Raw genomic sequence first — 12,283 nt, 5'->3', positions numbered from 1 at the left:
TACACTAGGGATTTCTGCCACCATAGCTATGTTGGTCAGGAATCACACCTCCTCATGCCCCTGCAGAAGTCTGTAATATAGACCTAGCCTTGGCTTTTTTTTTTTTTTTTTTTTTGCGCGCACCCTCCTTTCCCGCACTTTACAAGGTGCAGGGTTGTGGTTAATCAGTTGTGGCCATAACATTCCAACTAGATATTATAGACTGAAGTGGATATTACACTGGAAACAAATCTTATTGGAGCATTAAGGCTCAACGAGTAGTGATCAATGGCTCCATGTCTAGCTGGCAACCGGTCACAAGCGGAGTTCCCCAGGGGTCGGTCCTGGGGCCGGTTTTGTTCAACATCTTTATTAATGATCTGGAGGATGGGGTAGATTGCACCCTCAGCAAGTTTGCGGACGACACTAAGCTGGGGGAAGTGGTAGATACCCTGCAAGGTAGGGATAGGATACAGAGTGACCTAAACAAACTGGAGGATTGGGCCAAAAGAAATCTAATGAGGTTCAACAAAGAAAAGTGCAGAGTCCTCCACTTAGGAAGAAAGAATCCCATGCACAGCTATAGACTGGGGACCGACGAGCTGGGCAGCAGCTCTGCAGAAAAGGACCTGGGGGTAACAGTGGATAAAAAGCTGGATATGAGTCAGCAGTGTGCCCTGGTTGGCAAGAAGGCCAATGGCATATTGGGCTGCATTAGGAGGGGCATTGCTAGCAGGTCACGGGAAGTGATTATTCCCCTCTATTCGGCATTGGTGAGGCCGCATTTAGAATATTGTGTCCAGTTTTGGGCCCCCCAATACAAAAAGGATGTGGACAAGTTGGAGAGAGTCCAGCGGAGGGCAACAAAAATGATTAGGGGGCTGGAGCACAGGACTTATGAGGAGAGGCTGAGGGAACTGGGCTTGTTTAGTCTGCAAAAGAGAAGAGTGAGGGGGATTTGATAGCGGCCTTTAACTACCTGAAAGGGGGTTCTAGGGAGGATGGGGCTAGGCTGTTCTCGGTGGTGGCAGATGACAGAACAAGGAGCAACGGTCTCAAGTTGCAGGGAGGGAGGTCTAGGTTGGACATTAGGAAAAAGTTTTTTACTAGGAGGGTGGTGAAGCACTGGAATGGGTTACCTAGGGAGGTGGTGGAATCTCCATCCTTAGAGGTTTTTAAGCTGCGGCTTGACAAAGCCCTGGTTGGGATAATATAGCAGAGGTTAGTCCTGCTTTGAGCAGGGGGTTGGACTAGATGACCTCCTGAGGTCCCTTCCAACTCTAATATTCTATGATTCTATGATTCTATGATTATAATGTTTCAGATGAATCGATGAATTAACTAGAACCTAATTACATCTGACAAATATATATTTTTAATAATATATTTATCATCATTCCATAATCTCAAGAACATATAACATGTATTGATGAGTGGTATTTTATTAATAATTGTTATTGATCACTTAGATAATGCCTTGCATTTACAAGAAACCTTGCAAACATAGAGCAAAACATATTCCTTGCCCCCAAAGATTTTATAATCTAAAATAGGTAATTTAAGATAGCTGTTCTAATTCAGCCCCTGATCTTGCCTAACAGTTGTTTATATGGTTAGTATTTGTAACTGATGCATGCATTTTGTGATCCAGAATCTAAACTTTCTTTGCTGATTTTTAAGAGAAATTTCTCTTCCTTATGGTTACAAAGAAATTCTTTGCGAATATGAACAGTGTAACAAATGAGATGATGTCTGCAGACAGCCTGAAACAATAGCTCTGACGTATGAACTGCCTCATTCATCTCATTCATCAATTATATTAATATATAATTCTAAATATACTCATTTTGATAGTTTAATGTCAACACTATTTATTCCATTCTCTTTTATCATCAATGTACTAAACTGCTCCCTTCCATGAAGCATAATGGAGCAAGGAGCATATGGTCTGTTTATAAATTGGGATCTGTCTGAATTAAGGGAGTAATATGAGTGCAAGATAAATTATTAATGCCTTACCTAGCTTAAGGTAGTCTCTAATAGTGCTGAAAAATGTATTTTAAATTATACAGACTGAATAAAGTATTGGAATAAAGTTTGTGTGTTAAGCTTGCTATTATGGAGTTGAGCTAAATCATGAAGCCATTACTCAGTTCTGTTTATCTAGATTCTCATATCACATCCATCACTGTAATATCTGGGCACTTCTGATGTCAATGGGAATTTTATCTGAGTCAGGACTGAGTACAGACTTCAGAATTCAGCCCACAGAGAACTGACAGATGAGAATATAAAGGTCTCTAGAAATATAAATGCTAACTGTTTGAAAGAGAGGGCTTGTGTTTTAATTTGAGGAGTTCAAGCAAGCACTGCAGACATCTGGTTTATCTCCAGTTTATTTACATATATGTGTAGCTCTGGGACAGTTTAATATTTAACTATGGAAATAGAGTATTAATAGTCTATTGGGTCATTTGAAAAAAGAGACATCCAGAATGAGGTAGTGCTGGTGGAAATTAACAGTGATCATTTTACAAAAACATATTGAAAGGCTCAAAGCATCTTAGCTACCTTATCAGCACATTATCTTTATCTAATATCATCTTTAATGCAATCTGGATTCCAAAATGCTTTCTGGAAGTGGCATACAGAACAGAGTACAGTGATGTGTAAACACTGTATGGCAAACAACAGAAAGCATTCAGTCATAAGGCCAGCTGAGGGTCCTGCTAAATTCTGAATGAGTCATAGTGAACACTGAATCTATTGCTTGTTGAAGACAACTTCAACAAGTTATATGACTCTCCTTGCATCGATGCCGTGAGTGTATTATGGTTTGATGAATAGATCTATTGCACATACAGCTTTTGCATCATGGAGAGGAATACTCAGAATAGACTTTTGTTGTATTGTAAGGTGTCATTATTCCATTAGCCCATGCTCATTACTCAGTCTAGTTAGGCTGCCACTAAACAGCCTGATGTTACAAAGAACAAAGGTGAATTCTATTCTCACAATTATTCTATCACCAACTGCAGGGAGAGAACTTAGACGCTGCACATCAGTTTGTAAGGAATGAAGAAACTGGACACAGTTTAATTTGTATTTTCAAGCACATATTCAATTATTTATGCCTGTAGTATGTAATTCTATCAAAGCAATAACAAATACATATTTTCACAGGAGAAATATTTGCCACAATACCATCAGTTCAGCTTCAGTAACTATGTTGGGTGTTTTCTTTCAGATTTCGATAGAATTTTGTATTAGAAAAATTTAAATGAAAACTCCCAACTGAAAATTTTTATATACTTTATATATATGGGTCTAATTTTACAATAATTCAAAGATTTAGTCAAGTAACTCCCGAGTTACTGGACTTGATTTACTATCTGATCATTCTATATAACAACATGTAACTTTACAATCAAGATTTAGGATCATGGTCTGGTGATGAAAGTGTTATTATCTTGTGATCCTAAATCAAGGAAAGAAGACGAGAGAAGGAAATGTTACATTGTTATAGAGTGCTATAAATTTCTATTTTTATAAAGGTAACCGACAATTAAAATAATTTCAGCAAAATAGATGCATTATAAAAACCCCGTTAGCACCAATTGAAATTATTTTGGGTGATCTCACTATAGGCACCAAGGATTCAATGGGCAGAGCTGATCGCTTTTCTAAAGCATTGAGGTAGACTGACTAAGCAGGATGGGGAAATTTATTCTGCTATAACACCCCCGTTCTTTGGACAGAGCACTTCATTATCTAGGACTGCCAATCTTTCACCAGAACTAACAATATTTAAGCATGACCATGTTGAAAAAGAATAACAATAAAAGATGTCTCTTGCACCTATCTGAGTGCCAAAGCAATCGAAGGGATCTCTGGAGACAAAGTTGCAGCCCTTTCATTTTAATGCCAAGGATGCCTATTCTTGGACAAGAATGTGACAGTGACTTTAATCTATTAAACACACTAATAGACACACAGGTCAAATTTTCAGAAGCACCTAAGTGACATAGGAGCTGATGTCCCATTTTCAAAAGTGACTTAAGCACTTAGGAATCTAAATCACACTGAGTTTCCATAGGATTTCAGCTTCTAAATCACCTAGGTGTTTTTGCAAATTTTACCCATTGTCATTTGGATGATGGTGCTGCAGTTGGCCGATATTGATCAGCTGCTACATTTTAACCGTCATAAAGAGCAAACTAACAGCCTGAATACTCATTCAAGTATTCTTTACTCACGTGACTAGTGCCATTGAAGTCCGTAAAATTACTTGCATGAAAAAAGACTGTCTGCATGAGTAACAGTTATAAGATCAAGCCCCCAAGTTTTATTTCAGTAGGAGATGGCTTATCCACAAAAGTACTAGTATTTGAAAGGCTGAATTTATTTTTCATTTGATAATGGGCCAGATCCTGAAGTCCTCACTCAGGGCTTATTCATGCAAACCTGTCTGATGCTGGTGATCACATATTCCCATTGATTTGACTGGGACTATTTGTTTGAATAAATGCTTAGCAATGTGAGTAAGGTTTGCATAATCTAGCTACAGACAGATCAACACACCTAAGTCAGTCAATAAGAGTTTTTCCTGAGTAAGGAGTGAGTAATAACTAAGTAAAGACATCAGAGTTTGGATCTTTGTCAATAAAGATCAGATGGCAATCTGACCCAACCTCACCCAAATTCCATGTAGTATAATTCTGAGGGTTCCCTGTAGAATTATTTTCCACTTACTGTTGCCTCTGTTTTTGTAGCCAACCATTCGACGCCATCATGATTTTGATGCAGAACGAGATGTCAAGAAACTACAAAAAGCCTGCAAAGGGATGGGTAAGAATGCTATTGTTTTTAACGTGTTGTTGTAGCTGTGTTGGTCCCAATAGGATACTTTCACATTATAGAAGTTGTATGTCCAAGTGCACACTTGTGGTAAAACAACTGCTTGAGCAGTTTTGAGTTAACCTTTCTGTTTTCTATCAACTATCAAACTCCACTTATTAACTCCAAAGCATAACTGCTCTATGTGTATATATAGATACAGATACCCACGTAGTATGATATTTTATTAGCTTGGTTGAAAATAATCGTCATCAGCTACATATGAATCATTACTACACACCAGTTGCTTATGGATCTAATATTGATAAAGAGTAAAATCATTGGCTAAATCAATAAATATTTACCCCCCAGTACCCTAACCTCATTACAGTAAGGGACCCAATCCTAGAAGATTCTGAGCACCTCCTACAAGATGCTGAACACTCCTCACTTTCACTGAAGTCTATAGGGCACTCGGCACCTCACAGAATTCGGCCTTAACCATGCCCATTATTCCTGAAGTGATCACTTCATGAATTACACCCAAGGGAGCAGAATGAACATGGCATTTATTCACTGCAACAGACATGTCAAACTGTCACCCACGATAACCGAAATAGTGAACTCTCATTGCTCAAGGCTAGCATTAGGGGTAGGCTACATAGGTAACTATCTAGGACACCTGAATATTAGGGACTGCTCTTGCCCCAGCCAAGACAGCTTCAGTGGGAAGTGCCCCATTAAGAGCAGATTCCCACATCTCCAGGTCAAAGTGGCACCGAGCACCAAAAGTCTGTCCCCAGATCAAGCCTGATGTTCAGATTTTCCACAAGGAAAAACTGAAACCAGGGGGTGTATGTTTGTCCTATATGGACATATCTATTCAGTGTCTACATGCGGAGATGAAAATGAGTTCAGTGCTATGTATTACGACAAGAGACAACAGATGGTTAGAGATGGGGAAGCAAACAAGACAATACTGATCAGCATGATAGGCTGTGTTCTCAGCACACCTGACATATAATCTGATGTATAAGATCTGACATAGAATCCCTTTAGTTTCCTAAAGACATCTTATCTGTGTCCATCTGATTCATACTCATATGCCCCTTAGGATGTGCATTAAACATGCAGACCAGTAGGCTGGAAATTGTCCACCACATTGCAGCACACTAGGAGTGAACAGGATATGTGACAACTGTCCAACTTGAAAGACGATGGTCTAAGCATCAAAGCAGTTCAGTTATTGGGTATCTTGCTGCAGCATCGCAAGGGGCTTAAAAAGTCCAATTCTCAAGTGACAGTCCTTGCCACAAATAGTGCAGGCATAAGGCGCAGGGAGAGAGGATGAAGCCAGTGTACCGAGAGCTCTTGAGGCCTGCTGTGCTTTGTTCTTTGCTTTCCTCTCTCTCTCTCTCTATCACCCCTCTTCAGCCTCTTTGACTCCCTGGCGCAGCACAACCCTCCAGTGTGGACTGTTGCTAGCTGCTTCTTCCCAGCTTGCAGTTTCAATGTTGAAAGTTGTCAAGTCCCTCTTGCAAATGTCTTTGTACCTGTAGTGGCCTTGGAACATCCACAAGTTCTCCATACAGGAGATCCTTTGAAATGTGTCCATTGTCCTTCTGGTGCAGATGACCAAGTCAACAGAGACTTCAGGTACCTTGGTGTCAGAAACTTTGATTTCCCACTTGATATTTAGAAGACGGATGTGCATTAAACATGCAGGCCACATGGATGGAAATTGTCCACCGCATTGTAGCACACAAGGAGTTATCATGATATCCTTCCAGTTATATCAGTAGAGCTAATATCCAGGATGGTGGAGTTAAATCTTGAAAGTCATTCCTGTCATCAGACTGCTCCAAGAGATCCTTTTAGCTGCTCTAAGATAATGTCATTGGTACAGGTGAATCTGTCTGACAGATGGGCTGCACCATGTTTACTGATAGGGGGCTGTATTCTCACTGACACTTAGGCCTCTTTGTGCTGCTCTGGCAGTGTAAAAGGGCCTAAGTGTCAATGAGAAATAAGCCCCCAGACACTGAACCACAGCTGTTCGTCTCCCACAAAACACATTGTGCTGCTGGCTCTTTCCTTGCCCCCCACAATGTAACTCCCTCCCCTCATTCCCAACTGGAATGAAATACTTTACAGCGTTGCCTCTCCTTGCTTCTGCCCCTAGCATTGCACACTAACAATCGGAACCAGGTTATTGTCAGTGTGGGTGGTACACTGTGGTCCAGTTACCACACAGGGAATCACACACAGAGAATTGCAGTTACAGCATATGCATTGTGCTATGCTATAGGTTGGCCTGAGGACTGACTTTGGCCATTGTGATAGAATACACCCTTATGTTCTACACCCAACATGCTGTAGTAATAATCTGTGTACAAAGTATGCCAAGCGAGGTGTCATTTACACCACTGTGTCCCAACAGGCGTGCTGCGGCACACTGGTGTGCCTTCAGGCCCGAGCAGGTGTGCCCCGGAATTTTTTGAAAAACAGGCAGAGCGGGGCAGGGAAGGAGGAAGGAAGGGGTGGAAAGCTGTCTTCTGATTGGCCATCTGCCTCATTGCCCTGCCTCCTCCAAGTGCAGAGCAACCAGTCAGAGCTCAATCTCCCTCTCCTCCCCACTTCCCTCCTGTGAGCAAAGGGTCAGCTCTTCTGCCCCTGCCCCTTCCTCCTGTGGCCGGGGGCTGGGAGAAGAGCCTGGAAGGGGAGCAGGGAACCTGCTGCAGCCCCACAGGGTTGAGAGGGGGAAGAACCTCAGGAGCAGCCGAGATGGGTGGGGGGTCGGGGCTGGGTGTGAGGTGGGGAAGCTGGGGAGGCAGAACTGGTGGGGGTGTTGGGTGAGGTGGGGTGGGGCAGAACTGGGGTGGGGGGGCCGCATTGGTGGAAGGTGAGGACAGAACTAGTGGAGGCTGGGCACAGGGGTGCCATTTAGGGAGGGTGGGGGAGCACCTGCCCCCCCTGCGTGGGCAGAAATGGGGAGACATGAGGCATTGGCCCCGCCCCAAACTGGATGTGCCACAGAGGTGATGTGCGAAGGAGGAGATTTCCATCTTCCATTAGGCCCTGCTCCCTCCTAGAGCCCTGCCCACCCAGGCCTAAGGGGGTTTGGGTTGACCAGAACCCCCTAGGGCAGCATGGAAATATGTTCCTGGGGGGGTGTGAATGGTGACACCAGGCACTCTGTGCATCCAGATCAGTTTCCCCATGTGGGCTGGATAACAGCCACCGCCCCCTCCAGGCTCAGGTATGTAGTCCTCAGCGCCCACGAACCACTGGGTGCCGGTGGCTATGGTGATTGTGTAGGACAGCACAGCACGACCCGGCACGCACACAGCCACAAGGACTGGAGCTGCCTCCACTGCGCCAACTAGGGACTCAGCGCTTGGCTGGCCCCACAGCAGCAGCACCCTCTCATACACAGCCCCGCCTGCACTCTGAGCTACACTCTCCCAGCATGCAGTCCCTACAGACTGTGAATGGCAAGGGTGGTAACCAGCTTAAACCAAGGTGATAAGAGGGCAAGTTCATTTGGAGACAATATGGTGTGCCTCAAAATAATTAAAGGTATCAAGGTACGCCACCGCAGAGAAAAGGTTGGGAACCAGTGAACACTCATAATTTTCTGATCAGTATTGTCCTGATAAAATATGTGTGTTAACACTGCATGTGAAGTTATAAGATTCCCCTGTGTGGTGTCATTCACGCACATTCCAAGTCCCACAACCCTGCCCAAACTGAAGTTGGCAAACAGGTCTGACCTAACAAAGGAATGTGTGCTTGCCTTAATTTGCATTTAAGCAGTAAACAGAGCCATCAAGCAGGGAGGGAAACAAATAAAGCTCAAATAGGTGACAAAAAAAACCAGTAAGGAATATTCTTCCATATGGATTCTTTGTCTCCTTGTGCCCGGCTAGAAATGTTTTTCAAGAGGGGGACTGAAACTATAAAAAGGAGGGACAAATGCCCCCAAGGGACCCCTCCCTCTCTCTCTCTGCTCATCACATTCACTGCACCCAACAAGACAAAGGAAGCAGTCATTGGGCTCTGGGGAAAGGATCCTGACCCACAGTGTTAGGTTAGTAAAACTGATGAAAGGACTTAAAATATTTGTACTGTCCAGGAGAGGGCTGGGAAGTACAAGACATACTTCTCTGGGGAGAATCTGGAGCTAGGAGTGTGTTGGGGTCACCCTGCAGTATAACCAAGTCTGGTGAGAGCCAGCGTGTAACCCATGTGTGGCTGGCAGGCTGCAGTTACACACAGATACTCAGGATCTGACTTGCATGTTAGAAGGCTGTTTGTGAGTGGCTGAGGTGGGAGCTACTTCAGCAAGGCATTGTAAGACACCCGAGATTGCAGGGCAGGTGACACAGCCCCCCACTGGTCAGTACTGTACCCTGGCATGTCATAGCCATCTGTGATCAAAGTAACTAAGAGAGCAAGAATCAACATTGTTATAGACCAGCTCATGCAGGAATGAAATCAGGAAGGCCAAAGCGCAATTGGAGTTGCAGCTAGCAAGGGACGTGAAGGGGAACAAGAGGAAGATTAGGGAAAGTGTGGGCCCCTTACAGAATGGGGGAAGCAATCTAGTAACAGAGGAAGTGGAGAAAGCTGAGGTACTCAATGCCTTTTTTGCCTCTGTCTTCACAGACAAGGTCAGATCCCAGACTACTGCACTGGGCAGCACAGAATGGGGAGGAGGTGAACATCCCTCCATGCTGAAGGAATAGGTTCAGGAATATTTAGAAAGTTTGGACATACACAAGTCCATGGGGCTAGATGCAGTGCATCCGAGGGTGCTGAGGGAGTTGACTGATGTGATTTCAGAGCCATTGGCTATTATCTTTGAAAGCTCATGGCAATTGTGGGACGTCCCTGATGATTGGAAAAAGGCAAATATAGTGCCCATCTTCAAGAAAGGGAAGAAAGAGGATCCAGGGAACTACAGACAGGTCAGCCTCACCTCAATACCTGGAAAAATCATGAAGCAGGTCCTCAAGGAATCCATTGTAAAGCACTTGGAAAAGAGGAAGATGATCAGGAACAAGTCAACATGGATTCACCAAGGGCAAGTCATGCCTGACCAACCTGATTGCCTTCTATGAAGAGGTGACTGGCTCTATGGATGTGGGGAAAGCTGTGGACGTGATATACCTGGACTTTAGCAAAGCTTTTGTTACAGTCTCCCACAGTATTCTTATCAGCAAGTTAAAGTAGTATGGGTTGGATGAATGGACTATAAGATGGATAGAAAGCTGGCTAGATCATCAGGCTCAACGGGTAGTGATCAATGGCTCCATGTCTAGCTGGCAGCCAGTCACAAGCAGAGTGCCCCAAGGATCGGTCCTGGGGCTGATTTTGTTCAACATCTTCATTAATGATCTGGAGGATAGGGTAGATTGCACCCTCAGCAAGTTTGCAGATGACACTAAGCTGGAGGACTGGTAGATACCCTGGAAGGTAGGGACAGGATACAGAGGGTCCTAGACAAATTGGAGGATTGGGCCAAAAGAAATCTGATGAGGTTCAACAAAGAAAAGTGCAGAGTCCTCCACTTAGGACGGAAGAATCCCATGCACAGCTACAGACTGGGGACCGATGAGCTAGGCAGCAGTTCTGTAGAAAAGGACCTGGAGGTTACAGTGGATAAGAAGCTGGATATGAGTCAGCAGCGTGCCCTGGTTGCCAAGAAGGTTAATAGCATATTGGGCTGCATTAGTAGGAGCATTGCCAGCAGATTGAGGGAAGTGATCATTCCCCTCTATTCGGGATTGGTGAGGCCGCATTTAAAGTATTGTGTCCACTTTTGGTCCCCCCACTACTAAAAGGATGTGGACAAGTTGGAGAGAGTCCAGTGGAGGGCAACAAAAATTATTAGGGACAGTGGAGGGCAACAAAAATTATTAGGGAGCTGGAGCACAAGACTTATGAGGAGAGGCTGAGGGAAAAGAAAAGAATGAAGGGAGATTTGATAGCAGCCTTTAACTACCTGAAAGGGAGTTCTAGGGAGGATGGAGCTAGGCTGTTCTCAATGGTAGTAGATAACAGAACAAGGAGCAATAGTCTCAAGTTGCAGTGGGGGAGATCTAGGTTGGATATTAGGAAAAAGTTTTTCACTAGGAGGGTGGTGAAGCACTGGAATGTGTTACCTAGGGAGATGATGGAATCTTCATCTTTAGAGGTTTTTAAGCTGCGGCTTGACAAAGCCCTGGCTGGGATGATTTAGCTGAGGTTAGTCCTGCTATGAGCAGGGGGTTGGACTAGATGACCTTCTGAGGTCCCTTCCAACTCTAATATTCTATGATTCTATGCTCCCACTGAAGTCAGTGAGCATTTTGCAATTGTCATCAATAGATTAACTTCCCATGGGATATGTCATAGTGGATCAGACTACTGGCACACTTGTGTTCTGCTGCCAAAGGTAATCAGTATCTGATCCTCCAAAGGAGGCCAACTTCCAAACCCCAACAAATAATAACCTGGCTAGTTGTTCAGTGCTATACAGGGTAGAATTTCTTCCTGATCCCTGATTAGCTTATTCCTTGAAACATGATATTCGGTTCCCACTTAGAATAGTTCCCACTTAGCTTTAAGTGGCATTGGTTTGGGTGCACTTTCTCTTTATGTTCTGAGCACTGAGCATTGATTGAAAACTAAAAGTAACTTTTAAAAAATGTTACATACTAGAAAAGTTAACTAATTGACACCAACTGATGTTCTGAAACTAATTTTCTACTAATTAGAAGGGAAAACACTAGATAACCTTTTCCTCTCTCAGCAGAAATGAAATCTGCAGGTTGTTTCTGAATGATTTACTCATGTATATTAATATTTTTTTAGGAACAGATGAAATGGCAATTATTGAAATCCTATCAAATCGATCATCGGACCAGAGGCAACAAGTACAACAGAAGTACAAGACCATCTGTGGCAAAGTATTTCAAAAGAAATGGCCCTTTTGTTTCAAGCAGAGTGTTCTTTAGAAATGTTCCCCCATATTTTCCCACTTTTGTATAATGTCATGTGTTTGGCAGTTTTTAAATGTCACAGAATTAGGAAGTTAGTTTTTGATAAAAGAATTACTGAGTCACTTTAAAATATTGATTATATTAATCATCCTGGACCTTACAGATAGTTTGGTAAATGAAAATCAGTACAGCTGGTTGAAATTTGGAATTTCTGTTTCAAGGGAGATTCTGAGCTTTCAAAAATTTTCATCCCACTTTGGGATGAAAAGTCAAAATCTGAGTATTTTTCATAAAATGAGATATTCCAAAAATGTTTTCATAACATAAAAATGTTAGGTTTCAATTTTACCATTTCAATTTTATATTATATTATAAATTATAATTTAATAATATAAAAGGCAAAATGATAAACTAAAAAAGTTTCAGTTTTATTAAAACAGTATGTTTCAATTTGATCTACACATTTTGATAATTTCCACATG

General features: G+C 42.9%; 1 protein-coding gene across 2 annotated transcripts in view; it reads left to right on the top strand.

Moving 5' to 3' along the window:
• The window catches only part of ANXA13 (annexin A13), a 35,991-nt gene that overhangs the window by 13,114 nt on the left and 10,594 nt on the right, over positions 1–12,283 (top strand). The window contains exons 1-3 of one of the 2 annotated variants that reach the window (XM_067530260.1): positions 2,660–2,718; positions 4,751–4,827; positions 11,674–11,768. In XM_067530260.1, coding sequence (XP_067386361.1) covers positions 2,660–2,718; positions 4,751–4,827; positions 11,674–11,768 — 231 coding nt within the window. Of the gene's footprint in view, positions 1–2,659; positions 2,719–4,750; positions 4,828–11,673; positions 11,769–12,283 lie in introns of those variants that run through there. The other variant, XM_067530252.1, reaches the window with a different exon arrangement.

Source organism: Emydura macquarii, unplaced genomic scaffold, assembly GCF_026122565.2.
Source record: "Emydura macquarii macquarii isolate MOO-44397 ecotype Brisbane River unplaced genomic scaffold, CSIRO-AGI_Emac_v2 contig_369, whole genome shotgun sequence".
NCBI classification, from domain to species: domain Eukaryota; kingdom Metazoa; phylum Chordata; order Testudines; family Chelidae; genus Emydura; species Emydura macquarii.
Note: the sequence above shows the minus strand (reverse complement) of the source record. Positions and strands in the feature narration are given on the sequence as shown.